General features: G+C 39.0%; 1 protein-coding gene across 3 annotated transcripts in view; it reads left to right on the top strand.

Annotated features, from left to right (window-relative positions):
- The window catches only part of RHOBTB3 (Rho related BTB domain containing 3), a 53138-nt gene that overhangs the window by 8598 nt on the left and 26265 nt on the right, over window positions 1-18275 (top strand). For 2 of the 3 annotated variants that reach the window (XM_058726712.1, XM_058726729.1), the window contains exons 4-6: window positions 5379-5533; window positions 8812-8923; window positions 12085-12450. In XM_058726712.1, the coding sequence (XP_058582695.1) occupies window positions 5379-5533; window positions 8812-8923; window positions 12085-12450 (633 nt within the window). The remainder of the gene's footprint in view (window positions 1-5378; window positions 5534-8811; window positions 8924-12084; window positions 12451-18275) is intronic. The other variant, XM_058726720.1, reaches the window with a different exon arrangement.

The following is an 18275-nucleotide window of genomic DNA, read 5'->3' as shown; positions in this document are numbered from 1 at the left end:
TTTTTAAAGAATCTGAGCCCATTATTTTGCATAATTCCTTCAGTTGTGATCATTGTGATTGCAAAATAGTGATTTTCTGTCATTCCTCCTACACTTATTAGTTGGTATTCTTCTCTAAATAGAGCTTTCCCTTCTCCCTGCTCCCACATTTTTTAGAATCATTATGATTCATGGCTTTGTTTTTTAAATTACATATTTTATAATCTTTTCTTCTTATTCTTTCTGTTGTTTGTATTACCCCAAATTTGCATGAAGGAAGACTTTTCAAGCTAGTTCTGATTAATGTTTGAGTCCTTCCTTATTTTCTGACATAAGATGTTCCAGGCTCACCTTATTCTGCCTGCTCCAGCCCTGGAGATCAGTCATTTCTTCAGGGAGCCCGGGTTCCATTTGGTGAGCAATGATATTTAGAAACCAAGATCTGGACTTTAGGGGTGCTCATAACTTTAAGTGTCATTGCTTCAAGACCCTTTCATTGGATAGAACCATGTATTTCTTTTAATCATGGGTTCCTATTGATTCCATTATTTTCATCCAGTATTTGTATCTCCCTTCAATAATTTTCTCTTGTAAAGTCTTACCTAAAATGCAAGATCGTTCATGATATAGCTCCTGACTGCTTCTTTAGCCTTGTAGAGTGTAATCTTTTGTGTCTTATGTACCTGTTGCACAGAACTACTTGATGAACTTAAGGTCTTTCTTTAGATCTGGGGAAGTCTCAACTTCATGATTTCTTCAGATATCACCTTCCCTACGTTTTCTTTACTCTGTCCTTTTTGTTCTCTTATTAGACTGATGATGAGACTTCTGGATCTCTCTTCTGTTACTTTTATCTTTCTTTTGTATTTCCTAACCCTTTATTTCTCTGTGTTGTATTATGGGAGAATTCTTTGGTCTTTTTTCCTACCTCACAAATTACTTCTACTGGGTCTCTCCTGCTCTTTTACATTATTACTTTTTTTTTTTTTTATTTCAACAGTTTCTCACATCCAAGATCTCTAATTGGTTGATTTCTTTTTCATGTGTTAAGAATGTAAATACTTTAAGAAGAAAACCTCTCTCAATTAATTATACTTACTTTAAGATTTTGTTTTGATTGCTTTATTAAGTCTTGTTTTGAGGGGGGGGGCATTCTAAGTCCTTTCATCTGATGAGATTTTATTTCATGGTATGGTTGCTTTTTAAACTTTGGATAGTTTTTTTTTTTTAAGTTTATTTATTGACTTTGAGAGTGGGCCGATATGTGTGTGCACACACCTGAGCAGGGGAGGGGCAGAGGGAGAGGGAGAGAGAATCACAAGCAGTCTCCATACTCAGCATGGAGTCCGACTTGGGGCTTGATCCCATGACCCTGGGATGATGGCCTGAGCGAAAATCAAGAGTCGGGTGCTCAACCACCTGAGCAACCCAAGCGCCCCTGGATAATTCTTAATTTGCCTCATTTTGCAGTTTAGATTCTCTGTTGGATTGACACCTTTCTCCTCCTCTGTCCAGTTGCTCTCTGGGGTCAGGGTAGGAGTGAGAGCTCATATGAGATCTGCAAGCCTAGCTGCTTCCAGTGAGGTCTCCAACTAATCTCCACTCAGTTGCCCTTGGGCCTCCTTGTTGTGCCCCCATCAGTGAGCACTGAGTACTCTTAATGTTCTCCAGTGCAAGACTTCCCACCTGTCCCCTGAGCATCAGCTTCCCTCTTTGGTCGTATGCTATCTGCCTTCAGCCTTTCAGGTGCTCCCAGTTTCTGGGCTGATGAGATTCTCTCCTCTTAATTTTTGAATGTGGCTGTATATGCACATCTCCCTTCATCCTTCCCCAACCCCTCCCTTTGTTCCTTCCCTCCTTTTTCGCTCCCTCCCCCTCTCCTCTCCCTCCCCTTTATTTAATTATTTCTGTGATTTCTCTGGGAGAGGAAATTGCAATGTGAGCTTAGCTTTCCATTTTGAAACTGGAAGCTAACATGTTGTGTTTTTTTCCTCACATCCAGACCTTGCATATGCTCCCCACCCCTGACTGGAGTGCCCTTCTGCACAATTCCTGTTATCTGTATGGCAAATTCATCCTTGTCTAGTAAACCAGTGCCTCCTTTGTGAAGCCTTCCACAATCCCTCAGGCAGAGTTAATTTCCTCTCTTATGTTCCCATGGTGATTTTGTACACCTTTATTTTAGTATTTATTATATTTATTATATTATAATTCTGTGCAGTCCTGTCTCTGTTGGCCCAGTTGACTCTGAGCTTTTGTCTGTGTATCTTTATATTTCTTGTTTGATATATGGTAGGTGTTCAGTAAACATTTGTTCAATTAGTGAATGAGTGGTTTTAAGATGAAATTAATTTCACATAGACATGTGATTGCAAAGTAATTAATTACCAAGCTAAATCTGATATTCAACCCAAGGACTTGTATTGCTTCCCTCCCCGAGTCCCTTGCAATACAAGTAGCTGTGTTGGGTGTTCTGGTAATTCCTCTCTTGAGTTCTTTTCAGAAATAGGTCAGCAAAAACAATCAGTCTTACTATTTTCCTTTGTTACACATGTTTTGACAAGCTTGACTATCTATGTATGTCTTCATCACATTTGGCTTTGAAAAAATTTTTGGCTTTTTACTAAATATTGAATCTATCTCTGAAAGAGAGTTTTTTTTTTTTTTTTCTGAACATGCCTCAGGGTATTCATAGCCTTGAGCTCCCCCAAATGGGCATCCTGTCTGCTTTTCATTTTGAAGTTCTGATAGAGCTGAGTACATCGCCAAGCTAGAGTTCTTAAAAGTTCTTTCTAAAGCTTTCAGGCACTGGCAACATTGTAAGAATCACCCTTCAGATTCTGAAAGCTGCTGCTTTGAAAGAGCCGCAGTTCATTTGAATTCCAGAGTTACTTTGTGTTTGCTTTAAAAAATAGACATTTCTGATAACACCTTAAAAGATTATCATGTAAGAGAAGTAAAAAAGACTACAGTGTTAATGAGAAGTCTGACACTGATTCACAGAGTCCCTGTGACCCTGAGGTAGGCTCACAGAGTGATCTGAAGAATACACCACAATTTAAAATTATTTGGGTCCTCTGATCGTTCTTAATGAAATGCTTAATATAGGTTTATTTGTTCCATAAATGTTTTACTGGGTTTCCTCCTATATCCAACACATAACGATGAGACATTTTTTTCCTTCCGGGTGCATATGAACAAAAAGGTGTTCTGTGACACACGGAGATTGTGAAGATTAGATGTGAAGAGGGGTTTTCTAGGCATGTGTGTCAGTAAGGGTAATGCCTACACACAGCTGAAAACCTTTCTCAGCTGGGTTAAACCTGAAATTAGTTGTATTTTCCTTCAAATCAAGATTACTTGTTAAAAATTTTTTACATTACATTCACTTAATTTTCCACTTGAAGCACTTGGCTTTATTTTTGTTCAGAAATACAGTTTAATAAGATGGTCTGCCTACTCACCCCATTCCATCAGCATAAGGAGAGCTTTGTAGACATAAGAAGGCTTCTGTCTTCAGAAAATCAAAGGCACTGTTTATCAATCTTTGTAAAGAATGTGAAATACCATTGTGTTATTTTTCAAGATAGGCTACATTCTGTATAAAAACTTTATGTGCTCCAGAACTAAAATGATCTTTTACTAAAAGTAAAAGCAAAAATTCAGAAATCATGGCTTAATTTTGAGAACCCACACTTAACTTTTAAATCACTGTATCTTTACTCAGTAATTCTTCACGCAGACTAAATTTTTATCCTATCTTTTGTTTCACTTTACTTACCAGATAGAGCAAGTAACAGTTGTATCATTGTTTTCCATTTCTGACACACCAGGAGACTTGTCCAGGGCACTCATCTTCCCTGACCCTCACTTTCCTCCTCTGCAGAAGGAGGATGCAAATTCCTGGTCTCTGAGCTCTAAAATGCTTTCAGTGAAGCTGAAATTATTACATACTTACGTACATAGCAGGCACATGCACTAAACCTCCGTAGAGTATATACTCCATATGTATATACACATGCTCTATCTATATGCAGGTGCTTGGTAAGGACTTCGCTGTGTATGCTGTGGTAAGTTGCCCAAATGCCCTTTGAGGGCCACCATCCTTCCTCCCTCAGGTACTGAACTGCTGGCTGCTGATTCACAGCTGAATCTCCTCCTAGGGACTGGGAATTACCTTGTGCTGGTAGAAGCTGCCTACCCAAGGTTCTGCCTCACCCATGGCAGCCCTCATCTAATTACTCATTATCTTATTTGATACAGGGACACAAAGGCCGATCTCTCTTTCCCCCAAATGAGGAACCATTCATTCTAAAGGGCCATCTGAGCTCCAGACTTCCCAGTAGGATCGGCTGAGATCTTTGTTGTAGCTATATTGCAGTTCAAATTTTTTCTCTGCCCAGCCCCATTTCCCTCACCCCTGAAACCGTTTGCTCCCAAGAGCACCTCCCTCCCCAATAAACCTCCTGCACACCAGTCTCCATCTCAGAGTCTGATTCTCTAGGGAAGCTAATCTATAACAAAATGCATTTCTAGAAATGGATTTATCCCCTTTGACTTGGCTGTCTTTTATACAGTGACATATCTGATGTGTCATGAAACAAAACAAAGCTAGCTGATGAATTCACAGATGAACATACATTTGTAGCTTTACTAAGAAGTATTCTTATAGATGCTTGATCTACCACCTTCCCAGTCATAGATCTGTACATGGTACAACCATGACTCTTGGGATAGTTCACATTTTTAATAAAAACGTTTTTATTCTTTTAGTTTATGATTTTTTAATCTTGAAGAGAAAGATAAGTGATTGAATGTGGTCTTTGCAGTTGAATACTTTAGAGTCTAATAATTAAGATGTTTGGATTAATAAGAATGTACTTTATGTGAAATCTCCAAAGAGAGTGGCAGTTTCGTAGCCTTGAAGATTCAGATCTAGTCAACCTGGTGAATATATTTCAAGTTTATCACCAAAGGAAAAAAAAAAAAAAAAAGAAAGAAGAAAAGAACAAAGACCCAACCCATGGCAATTAAATTGTTAAATTTGTACTGATACTCAGGATGTCAGGATTGTATAAAAGGAAACATGTCCTCCATTACTAGCTGATTGGCTTAATTACTATAGTAGCCTTGGTAATGTATATTCACTTATTTTTAAATTCTTTTCTAAAATATGGTTTCTTCTTCTTTCACTTAAAGCTTGTTTACTTTGGGGAGCTTTATATTAACATTGATGCTTTTTATTCAGAATCTAGTGGATAGATGGTGGGTGTACTAACTGTCCCTGAACTGTGGTTCTCATATGAGCTCTTACTTTGTTGTTTAATGTTTAGATTGTCTATGTATATTTTTTCCTATTTAATTTCAAAGCTCTTTGTTACTTGTATTTATTTTCTCAGAAGAATTACCGTGTACATGCCCACTGTGTACCTCAGACAGAGGGAGCTGTGTCAGTACAACCGAAGGGATCCAACTTGCTAAAGAACTAGGAGCCACCTATCTTGAACTACACAGCCTTGATGACTTCTACATAGGAAAGTATTTTGGAGGAGTGGTAAGTGGTAATCCCTGTTATGTAAATTAAGGTCCTTTGTCAAGTTGGCTGGGAAGATATTTTCTAGAACCTCAGTTAGAACTTTAGTTTTAAAAACATGATTGGTTTTAACTTCGAGAAATAAAATGAGAGTAGAAGAAAAGTTTTTGTCAGAGTCAAATTACAATTTTATTTTTCTCTCCAAATTAAACATTTTCTATCATCTAATAAAATATTTTGGAATTTTCCACTTGGTGACAGTTTATTGGTTTTTGTTGTATATATCAAAAGCATGTTTACTTACACAAGCCTGTTATGTCAATTTTATTAGTAATCTTCACACAGTTCAGTGAGCCTCATAACCTGATCATTGGGCCCTGAAAGGTTTTTATTTCTATCTACTATTTGAAAAAAATGATTTTTCTTCCTCTGTGTGTGCTTTGGCAATATTTCATATACTCCTAAGTGATGCAGCTCAAAAATATCCATAGAAACTACTTCTACAAATAGCTTGTTGTTGGATATGTGAGAAGGTGGGATTTGTTTGCTCTGTTGCAATGGCATTTGTTGGGTCTTGCAGGCATTTGGAGGCCCTTCTTAGCCCACAGAATCTACCCTACAATATTAGGACTGCATGGTGCTTGGAGAATACTGTGGAGTCATGCCATTTAAAACTGCCTTTGAAACTATCCCCAACAGGTGACTCCTTTCAGCAGACAAATTTGGTAAACACGGATAAGAGGTTTAAACCAGTGTAAACCCTTCATTGAGCAGAAGCACTTTAGACTTCTCTGTTAGTTCCCCAGCTCTTCATCAAGTACTCTTTCCAGTATGCCAGATTATTCATTATGTAGATTTGTGTCCAAATGTTGAGGTCTCCACAGATGACTGTAGAAATTTCATTTGTTGTGAAGTTACTAAACTCCAAATAACAACCAATGTTAAACTTGGAACCAAATATAAATGGTCCTCATTTCTATCATGTGTAAGTGGCTATTTTTAACTCAGTAATGTAGAGAAACAACAATATAGCTACATTAAGGAAGATATACTCATAATATTGATATTATCAATGACTGTGAGAAACTTTTTAAATTTATTTATGGTGACAAACAAAAAGTAGAAAGGGTTAGAAAGATAGACAGGACTCAAATCTAATATTGTAGTGGATTAAAAAAAGTCTTAGTCTAAGAATCTTGTATATCCCTGAAATACCTAGGAAACTGGGGGAAAATGATAGTTCGGTTTCTTTTGTTGGAGAGGGGGGGCCTGATTCTCTTGGGGTATGTAGGTCTCCTTGTGTTCTGCTCCACTTCCCGAACCTGAAATTCTCATGGTCACACTTCCCACCTGCCACCTCCCATGTTCTCTGCTCTCTTTCTCTTCCTCCTCGTTGTTTGTCTTTGTTCCTAACACCTAGTGTTGCAATTAGGGTTGGAGGCATGATAAGGATTGAAGAAGTGGTCAAGGTTGGGAGAAAAGACATGACAGTTTCTTTTTTCCCTCAGACTTAGGATATGGAAATAAGATCAGAGTGACCCTTTTCAGATTCTTGAATAGTGAAGTATGGCTGCGATCTTGAGTGTAAGAAATAGTGGCATTTGCAGGAATATAGATGGAGATGATAATGTCAGAGTGAAATCTTGTGTCTGAAAAAATACTTCCAAACAGAGAGGGAAGCAAACCATAAGAGACTCTTAAATACAGAGAACAAACTGAGGGTTGATGGGGGGGGGGGCAGGAAGGAGGGATAAGTGGGTGATGGGCATTGAGGAGGGCACTTGTTGGGATGAGCACTGTGTGTTGTATGTAAGTGATGAATGACGGGAATCTACCTCCAAAACCAAGAGCACACTGTATACACTATATGTTAGCTAACTTGATAATAAATTATATTAAAAAATAAAAAAAAGAAAAAAGAAAAACTCTTGTGTTTGAGAGTCGAGGATGAAAACCTGGGAAGAAGAGTACATGCCCTTGAGCTTTAGGGAGCCCCATCTGACCCTCCTCCAGTTGCACCCCATCCCTGCTCCCACATATGGCACGAGATGATGGAGCCAAGCGCATTTGCCCACCTGCAGCTAGTAGCCCCTTCTAGACCTGCACATCCAATATGGTAGCCACTAGCCACATGTGGCTATTTATATTTAAATTAATTAAAGAAAATTCAGTTCCTCAGGTGTACTGTCCACATTTCAGGTCCTCAGTAGCTACATGTGGCTAGTGGCTACTGTGTCGAATAGCACAGATATTACAGAGCATTTCCATCAACACAGAGCAGAAGGTTCTGTTATACAGTGTTGTGACCATGTTCCAAAACCGAGGACCCCAGAATTCTCTTAGCAGTGCACTCAGTCTGTTTCCAAGGCCTGTGCAGGCCTTTTTCCTGGGTCCATCATCCTGAAGGTGGACTGCATTGCTAGTGTGTATGTCCTTAGTTCTGACAGGTGGCCGAAGGGTGACTGCTTTTGAGGAATGGAGGAGGGGAGGCAGACGTTGGGTGTGTAGGCACGGATGTCTACTTGTATACGTAAAGCTCCTTGAGGTGTGGGATGGAGCAGAGGGTGAGAAGAAAGGACAGCCTCCGGGCCCAGGAGTTACAGGACAGTTCCTTGTGCTACATGAAGCTCTGAGTCATCTGAGAATTTAAATCTAAACCTGGCCTTCTCGGCTTTTATGATGATACCTCTGTCAAAGTAGGATAGAATGTTTTCTACGTAATAGTTCTTTATTTATGATGTTTAAATATTTGTGTATGTGGTACATGGATCTCTGTTTGTATTTTTGCCCCAAGTCTCACAGCGTCAAGGCATAGGCCTGGAGCTGTGCGTGTGTATGTGCTTAGGATTTGTGATTTCCCATATAAAGGATGTATTTCAAAGTAATTTATTCAAGAAAAGAATAGAACATATGAAAACATCCCCAGTTGATGTGAGCATCTGTGACGTAGAGCCAGATCTGCCCTGCTTTGAATGTCTCTACTATTAACTGCTGCGGTTGCCCACGAGACAGTTATTGACAGTCCCACAGTTGTACTGCTGGGCTTTCTTGATTATTCAAGAGAATGAACAGTTCCTTCTTGAATGGATAGTTTATTTATGCTTAGACAAGGCACAGTCTGTTCTACTTGATACATTTTTTGTCTTTAAATAAAAAACTTGTTTACAAGTGTTTGCTAAAGCGTACTTGTAGATGGTACCAGCATTTGAACATTTGGCAAATGTGATTTGGGGTACAAATAATCATGTCAGATACATAATTTTGTTGACGCTTTACTTAAAATTTGATTCATGTTTTAGTTGGAGTATTTTATGATTCAAGCCTTAAATCAGAAGACAAGTGAAAAAATGAAGAAAAGGAAAATGAGCAACTCGTTTCATGGAGTTAGACCACCTCAGCTTGAACAACCAGGTGCATTTACTAACCAATGTCTGCACATTCGATTGATATTTATTATCGATCACTTCACAAGTCTTAGAGCAATTGTTGCCAAATTTGAGTATGTTGATGACTCACCTGGTATTCTTATTCAGTAAACCTGGGATGGGGCCTGGAATCTGCTTTTAAAATAAGTTTCCAGGTGATTCTGAAACAGGTGGCACTTGGACCACATTTTGAGGAATAGTCTTAAACTTGAATCTGTAGATTCTTTAAAAAATAGTGTATGTGGTGAAGAGCTGTTCTAGATTAAAATCTAAGAGGGGTGCCTGGGTGGCTCAGTTGGTTAACTGTCTGACTTCAGCTCAGGTCATGATCTCTCAGTTTGTGGGTTCGAACCCCACGTTGGGCTCTGCGCTGACATCTCAGAGCCTGGAGCCTGCTTCAGATTCCGTGTCTCTCTGTCTCTCTCTGTCCTTCCACCACTTGTGCTCTATCAAAAGTAAATAAATGAACATTAAAATTTTTAAAAAAATCTAAGAGAAATAACAACCAAATGCAGTGTGTGAACCTTGATTGGATACTAGTTCAATAGAAACCTCTAAAAGACTCTTAGGACAGTTGGGTAAAATTTTAATATGGACTAGAAATTAGATGACATGATGGAATTATTGTTAATTTTCATATGTATGGTAATGGTTCTGTGATTAATGGAAGAATGTCCTTATTTTTTGGAAATGAATATGAGAGTATTTAGAGCTGGAGTATCCTGATGATCACGACTTACTCTTAAGTGGTTCAGCAATAGGAATGTGTAAGTGTGAGCCTATCTAGAGATAAGGCAAACATGACAAAAATTTTTTCCCCTTAAGTTTATTTATTTGAGAGAGAGCGCAAGCAGGAAAGGGGTAGAGAAAGGAGAGAGAATCCCAAGCAGACTCCATGCTGCCAGCGCAGAGCCTGATGCGGGGCTTGGACTCACAAAACTGTGAGATCATGACCTGAATCAAAACCAAGAGTCAGAAGCTTAACTGACTGAGCCACCCAGGCACCCCAAACATGACAAAATATCAATAATTGCAGATTCTAAGTGAAGGACATATGTGTGCTTATGTATCATTCTTTCAACTTTTTTGAATGTCTGAAAGTGTTAATAACACAAGGTTAGAGGAAAATACAGTTAAAATTAAATAAATACAATTTTTATCAAAATTAAGTTTTATTAAAATGTTTGCCTATTGTTTTTAATGTTTATTTATTTATTTTGAGAGAGAGAGAGATCACGGGCATGAGAGTGTGCATGAGCACCAAGCAGGGACGGGGAGGGGGGGGGGGGAGGGGGCAGAGAGAGAGTGAGAGGCAGAGAGAGAGAATCCCAGTCAGGCTCCCCACTGTCAGTGCAGAACTCAGTGTGGGGCTCAAACTCACAAACTGTGAGACCATGACCTCAGCTGAAATCAAGAGTCAGATGCTTAACTGACTGAGCCACCCAGATGCCCCAAATTTTTTGCCTAATTTTGTGATAGAAATAAAATAATAGTACTCTGTGAGGTCAATTTGTTATGGATATTGTTTTAAAAAGCAGGTACTTGATAAGTATTTGTTAAATAAATCAATATAAATTAAAAATCAAGAAAATAATAAATTAGTACGGGAAGTCAATTCCGGGTTTTTACACACATGCAGATATATAAATCATGAGTGATACACATTTGCTTTGAACTTCCTGGTGTGCAAAGTGAGAAGAGACATTGTTATGTAGCAAGCTTGCTGCTTTAAATACTTTCTGGATGAGAAGATGGGTGGGGAATAGCCAAATAAACAATGTAGATAGATAGATGATTTCTTCATTCTTATTATTCAAAGCAGTTCCTCTGAGAAAAGCAAAGTTCCTCTGAGAAAGCAAAGCATTTCATGCCATTTAGCACTAAAGGAAATTTCTCCTGTGGGTCTCCGCTGGGGGCAGTGCTGGGGGCAGTAGGTGACCTAGTAGACAGGGCCTTCAGAAGTGTCCGTAAATGCAGCCTCAATTCAAACAGGCTGTCCCTGTGCCCTTCTTTTAGGTATCACCCTGAGCATTCCTTCTGATGCTGACTTGTTCTAAGGATTGATCCTAGGCTCTGGGGCAAGTGGCTTTCAGATTGCTCTTAGCCACGAAAGGTCTGTGAAGGTGCCTTAGGCAGTGGAGAGAAGGATGAGTGGGGTATAGTTCAGGAAGAGCCTAGCCACCAAATTACCTTGTTATTATCTGTTTTATAGACTGGAGCTTTGCTTTAGAGGAAAAAATTTTCATTACTAAAGAAGTTTGAATTCTGATTGAGAAGACTGCATATCCTTCAGGCAACACTTTCCAGATAACACTTTCCTTGGCTCAGCTTTGGATAAAAGCTAGACAGCAGACATTCTATAGTTTGAGTCTGTGATGAGGGCCTAGGGTGTGATCCTCTGTAGGGGTATTCTGAATTGACTGAGGGCTAATCTTTGTTAGTGATCAGACTAGGAAATGGAAGATTACATCCTTTTTTTTGGAAATTGGGAAGTCTAGCCAGCACTTTACCTCAGGTATGCTGAGAGGAAAAAGCTGGTTCTTGTTTTACCAGGAAGAAAAAAATATTTAATTTTAGGATCAAAATAAAATGGTCAAGACGGTTTCAGACAATGGAGTCTAAGACTCTGGGCTTTGGCCTTGAGAGGTTGACATTTTGAGTTGAACAATTTCCTTCCCTTCCATTTCCAACCACGAGAGGAAAATGACTTTAAATGTGGGTTAGGTTCTTCAGAACTTACTCAGTAATTTGTTTGAATTTTTTATTTGGATAAAGTAAAGATTAACTACCAACATAATAAAATTCAGTATTTGTTGAAATAGCTTATTTGGGGACACACAAATAGTGAGAAGTACTATTTTATTGCTGTTTATGGCATTTAGTACAATTTTCACTTGCACTATAAAAATTACGATATTTCTGTGACTATTAACTCAGAATAATTAATTTATATATATTTATAATTAGGTTAAGTTAAATACAATTGCTGTTTTCATAGGCAAAAATGGCCATATGTTGGCAATTTCATATGGTTCAACTTAATGATATTAAAAAGAATTCTTTTGTTGTGTTTAAAAGGAACCTGAGATGTTTGGGTCTATAGACCTAAAAAATAATTTATCGTATTTGTTTTCTTTTTTGAAATAGAAAAAATGCCTGTCTTAAAGGCTGAAGCATCGCATTATAACTCTGATTTAAATAATTTGCTGTTCTGCTGCCAGTGTGTGGACGTGGTATTTTACAACCCAGATTTAAAGGAAGTTGCCGAGGCCCACAAGATTGTTCTCTGTGCCGTAAGCCATGTTTTCATGCTGCTTTTCAATGTGAAGAGTCCCGCTGACATTCAGGATTCCAGTATCATCCGTACCACCCAGGACCTCTTTGCCATAAACAGAGATACTGCATTTCCAGGTGCTAGCCAGGATTCTCCGGGCAACCCACCATTACGTGTCATCGTTAAAGACGCCCTCTTCTGTTCTTGTTTATCGGACATTCTGCGCTTCATTTATTCAGGTACCTTGTTAAGTGGTTCTGGTACATTCTTGTAAGATTTGAAATGAAGTGTGCCTGTGGTCTTCAGGTGTATTGGTTAGTTTCACATTTCTCTTCTTTCTACCATCTGAGGTAAGGATTATACATAAAAGAGTATCTACTTTATATACAGGAATTGGTCCACACTTCCCATCTTCCTTATAAGTTTACTTGCCCTGGTTTTAAATTTTTCCTACTGAGCAGGTATGGTAGTATTTTTTTTTTAATATCTAAAATGTGAAAATACAAGAGTTTTTTATCTAGTTTAAATTTAAAGAAACAAAATTTTCAAAGTATGAATGGAAATAAATCTCTGCATCTTAAAACCTGACCGTTAATTCCTTTTTCTGTTTTACGGTTAGATTTTGGAGGGCATTGAGAGAAATTAGCAGGGTCCTTACATTCAGTTTAGGAACTGGAAACAGTATCTAAAGTTAAAGCTGAGATCTGATCAACTTAACTATTTTATTTTTAAATAATCTCTACACCCAGTGTGGGGCTTGAACTCACAACCCCAACATCAAAAGTCACATCCTTCACCGACTGAGCCAGCCAGGAGCTGCAACTTTGACTATTTCAGGTTTTACTTTTTCTTCTGTGTACTTAATCTTTTTAGGATTGAGCTTATCAATTATTTTTCTTCTCCTTTTAAATGCTGTAGCAACTATATTTTAAAAAAATAGAAGTTTTATTTGAGTCATTTTAGTCAATGAATTGAAGGTGTCGTATCTAAATATCCCATATAAGAATGGAAAAGAATTGATGTAAAATAATTGATGTTAAAATAAGATTTTACTTTTTTTCATTTGGGCTATGGTTATATCATTTTCTAAGTTAAAATAAAAATCAATGGTTTTGAAAAGTACAGTTGCAGCATGAAGATTTAAGTGGATTAAAATGTACATATATGGGGGTGGCTGGCTGGCTGAATGTCAGTAGAGTATGTGACTCTTGATCTTAGGGTCATGAGTTTAAGTCCCATGTTGGGTGTAGAGATTACTTTTTTAAAAAGTTTTGGGGCACCTGGGTGGCTCAGTAGGTTAAGTGTCTGACTTAGGCTCAGGTTATGATTGCACAGTTTGTGAATTAGAGCCCTGCATTGGGCTCTGTGGTGACAGCTTGGAGCCTGGAGCCTGCTTCAGATTCCGTGTCTCCCTCTCTCTCTCTGCCCCTTCTCTGCTCATGCTCGCTCTCTCTCTCTCTCTCTCTCTCTCTCTCTCTCAAAAATAAACTTTAAAAAAATAATATAAAAGTTTTTAAAAATCTTCATATATGTATATGCATATACTACCTAGGAGTAGAATGGTAATGATAGGTCTTAATTAAATCCATTGTTTAGTGAATATTGGCTTGGCAAAGGCGTAAATAACCACTCCTACAGAGCCCAGTGCCTTCAGTGCGGCAGGGTATGTGTTGGGTGAATTAATGAGTAGACTCTAGTGGCTTGTGAAGCATCACATGAATAAACCAGACTAAAGATGTCATTTACTACTACAGACTTTTATGTTTAAACTTTGAGCCTCACAGTTCACAATTTAAGGCTAATTCTGAAAATCCAAAATGTTTACATGGTAAAAGAAAAAAAAATGTCTTTAATGATGTTTAGAGAACTATGAAGGAAGTGTTTGGCTTTGCTTTTCAATGATGTTACTGTTGAATTATTCAGCAAGTTTACTACAGTATCTATTGAATACTTTTGAAGGCACATTAATACTTTGAAGTCAGTTATATCCTCTTTGATAAGGTAGCAGTAAGAGGGCTTGTTGTGTCTCCAGTGACAGAACCTACTTGTTTTTTTAAATTGCAAAATTAATACATGCAGATGGAAAAAAAAAGGGAAAGAAAAAAGTTTCTTCCATCCCTCAGTCCCCTTATGTATTCACTCTGATGCTATTTGAGATAAATTAATGTGTTGGGAAATACGCATTAAGGAAAATGTAATCTTTAGGAACTGCTATTTTCCAGGAACCACACACAGTTTCCTGTGGCTGGAGCATAGCGTACGAGGTGAAGGTTTGCAGGAGATGAGGCTGGCAAGCTAGGTGGAAGCTGCCTGTAGAAGCTGTTCTAGAATTTTAAGCATGATCAGACTGGGTTTGGGCAAACTCATCTCTGGTGATAGAGATGGAATAGAGCAGGCTAGACAGGAGTTTAGTAAAGAAGCTCCATTGCTCTGGAGATCAACCTCAGGAAGGTCATTACTCTGATACTATGTGGTTGGTGCTTGTCTATCATTTGGAACAGTGCTTTTCAAACTTAATATGCCTGCAGGTCAGCTGGGGATCTTGTTCACGCATCTGTTCTGATTCAGTAGGCCCAGGGGGTGAGGCATGAGATTCTGCGTTTCACACAGTCTCCCAGGTAGTGCTAGTGCTTTGGACTCTAAGCAGCTGCAACACCTGCTCTTGGAAGAACTGAGTGCCGGCCACAGCCAGGGGCTAAGAGCCTGGCATTCAGTCCAGGGCCCAGGGGAGGAACCCAGTTATCAGTCTGAGGGCACCAAGTCAAAATGGGGTCAGGCACACTGACTGATGTGAGCTCTTCGGAGCTGGAGCTGTCAGCACCGTGTTGTAGCCCTTGCCCTTAGTTGTGGAGGGGAGAGCTTGCTAAGCTACAAGCCCTCGACCCAGTCAGTGCACAGGCCTCCTAACCTGACACCAACATGTTGCATTTGTGCTCTGTTCTCTCCTTGTATGTCAAGGCTCAGAGAAGAGGTGCTGTCAGGTAAGAGCTGGGCCACAGACCATTGACCTGGGGCTGCAGGGAGATCCTGATGTTTTGAGGAGAAGCAAAACTAAATGCTTCAGCAGGTGCCTGTGACCTATTCTTTATTTATAGAGTATAACCTCCGACTCAAGCAAAAGTTACATTATGTTTAAATATGTTTAAAAAGACATTAAGGGGGCGCCTGGGTGGCTTAGCCAGTTGGGTGTCCGACTTCGGCTCAGGTCATGGTCTCACGGTCTGTGAGTTCAAGCCCCGCGTCGGGCTCTGTGCTGACAGCTCAGAGCCTGGAGCCTGTTTCAGATTCTGTGTCTCCCTCTCTCTCTGCCCCTCCCCTGTTCATGCTCTGTCTCTCTCTGTCTCAAAAATAAATAAAACGTTAAAAAAAAAAAAGACATTAAGGCTGTATTTGTAAAGACAATTTTGAAAAATGGAGAACACTTTTTAAGAGAAAAAAATCAACCAAATTCCTATTTCAAATGTCTAAACACTGGTATTTTGTTTCATCCTCTGGCCTTTGTGCATATGTTACCGTTTATTTAGAAAATATTTTTTATCAAATCAAAGAAAAAGTTTAAGCCTTTTTTTTTTTTTTTTTTTTTGAGACTTCAGTAAAGAGGACAGGCTTACGGGGTTTTTTGTTTTGCTTGTTTTTCTTGCTGCTGCTGTTGTTGAGCATTTTAAAACTTTGGAACCGATCAAAAGTTTTAAGACCCAGTTAGGCAATGGTTTCCTCACAGAAGCCCTGGCCTACCCACTAGTTCTGTTGGGTGGACAGTGAAGACAGCAGCCGTTTGTACATGTGTCTGTTGGGTTGCTAACGCAGAGGCAGAACTCCGTGACACAGACAGCTCAGGAATATATGCCCTGAGTAAACAAGGACTGAAAAACCGTATTAAATCTATCTCCTGCTTCTTTTGTTTTTAAGAAACAAAATTACAAAGAATGTCTTTTCTCTAAATGACACACTTCTTTTTAATCTTTGGGAATTTGAAATTTTGTATGTGTTGTGTCACCACGGATATTTGGGTCCTCTATTTAGGAAGGATCTGTTTAATAGTCTGGTTAACAGAAGGCTTCGGTTTATTCTAATCAGATTTTTAAATAAATAGACACAGTAAAAGTATGTGTTTTGCAGATGTTAATTTTCTGTTGGATAACAGCTAACTCTGGATAAGTACTGAAAGACTAATACTCAAAGAGAAGGAGCGAGGCCAGCGGTTTCTGGGTCTTCATCGACCCAGAATCCTGTATTGGCATACAGTTCTGACATTCTTACAATACTTGATAGTCTTTATGCTTGCAAAGTCCTGACTCACGCAGTTTCAGATGGTTAGGAATTGAAATATATGTAAGGACCTCAAGAATTTTGCTTTGAGCTCTTCGTACCACAGATGGCCCTTAGAATTTCACATCACTTACTGAAATGCTGCCAGAGAAAATGAACGTGTGGAAACAAGCTTTCATCTTCAGCTTGCCTGGTATCCTAGCTCTTGGAATTCTTCCGTGGTATGCTCTTTTCTGCACTGCCTAAAAACACAGCTTGTATGCACGAGTATATCATGCTCTGTAAGAACCTAAGTCAATCAGTGCTCTGAGAGGTCAACTAAATAGAAAATCCCAGTCAGTTATATGCAAGATGAATAGTTTCTAGATCTCTGCTGTACAATATCATGGCTATTGTTAACAACACTGTCCACTTAAAATTCTGTCAAAAGGATAGATACATTAAGTGTTTTCACCACAATTAAAAAAAAAGCAAAGAAAACTCCCAGTATAAGGGGATTATTGCTTTATTTGAACAAAAACGTGTCAAAAATGACTTGATTAGCATTTCTAATTGTAAGAACAGTCCAATCTTTAGAGTGCCCTGTGAACTATTACTTTCATTTTTAGTTATTGGATCCTTCTGTGTCTATTCTTAGACAAATGAGTGGCCTATAGGGATTTACCTACTAATAACCCCATATATTTAGATTTATTCTTGCCTTCTCTCAGATAATATTCTGAATGGAGACACTGTGTAGGTATTCATTAGTTAATACAGTTTATTTTTAAGAGATAATATGTGTGTTCTCCTTTAGCATGCACGAGTGTAGACAGTAAAACTTACCCACTGTTTCTGCATACCACTGATCCTGGGTTTTAGTAATGAATGAAATGTTTAAAGGAAGAGATAGTGATGGCCTGTTCTCAGTGCACCTTAAAATCACCTGGGGCGCTTTTAAAATATCTGGGCCCCAGCCCCAGAAATTCTAATTTAATTGGTCTGGGAATGAGACTTCCTCAATGATATTTTATGAAAGATCTCCAGGTAAATGTAATACACAACTGTAGTTGAGAATCACTGGCATAGAGTAAATCATTCTGAAGTGGGGTCCGTTGGCTTCTCAGAGGTTCTTCTTCTAACATTTTAAGGTGGATTGTAATTTTTATGTGTGCGTGGGAAATTTTCTAGAGAGATAGTCCAAAGAATTTAACAGATTTTGAAAGAGTATGTGACCTTAAATTTAAAAATCCTTAGTGCAGAAAAATTAAAACAAATAAACATGGGCTTTTCTAGACAGCACACCTTTGGGAATCTGAGGAGGAAGGGGAGCTGACAGTGAAGTCAGAAAAAGAGCAAGAAAGGTAGGAAGAAGCAGTGATGAGCTGGAGCTGGCTGGCACCAGCTCGTGAGAGCCGATTATGTTTATTCCCAGCTCCGTGCTCTGTGATATCACGTTGGTGACTTGAGTGTGGCCATGGTAGGAGTCTTTACACCACAGAGGTAGTGGAAGGCCCTGATCAGGGCTCTCCTTCCCCCTACCCTCTCTTCAGGATACGCTGTAGTAATGCTGAAGGTCAGGTGAGGAGAAGTTTAAAGATGCTCAAGAGTGCCAAGTGCCACAGAGGTCGACTGCAGTGACGCCTGGGAGCCATCGGACTACTAAATGACTCTTCAGAGCAGCTTGGATCTGGTTGTTCAGGCTGGCTGCAGTTGCCCAATTTCACTGCTTCAATAAACGTCTATCATGTGCTCTCCCCATCCCTAATGTCTATGAAGGCATCTGGCGAAGTTCTGGATACATAAAGGGAAACAT

The sequence above is a fragment of the Neofelis nebulosa genome, chromosome 1 (assembly GCF_028018385.1).
Source record: "Neofelis nebulosa isolate mNeoNeb1 chromosome 1, mNeoNeb1.pri, whole genome shotgun sequence".
Classification (NCBI taxonomy): Eukaryota; Metazoa; Chordata; class Mammalia; order Carnivora; family Felidae; genus Neofelis; species Neofelis nebulosa.
This window is presented reverse-complemented; position numbering and strand designations above follow the sequence as displayed.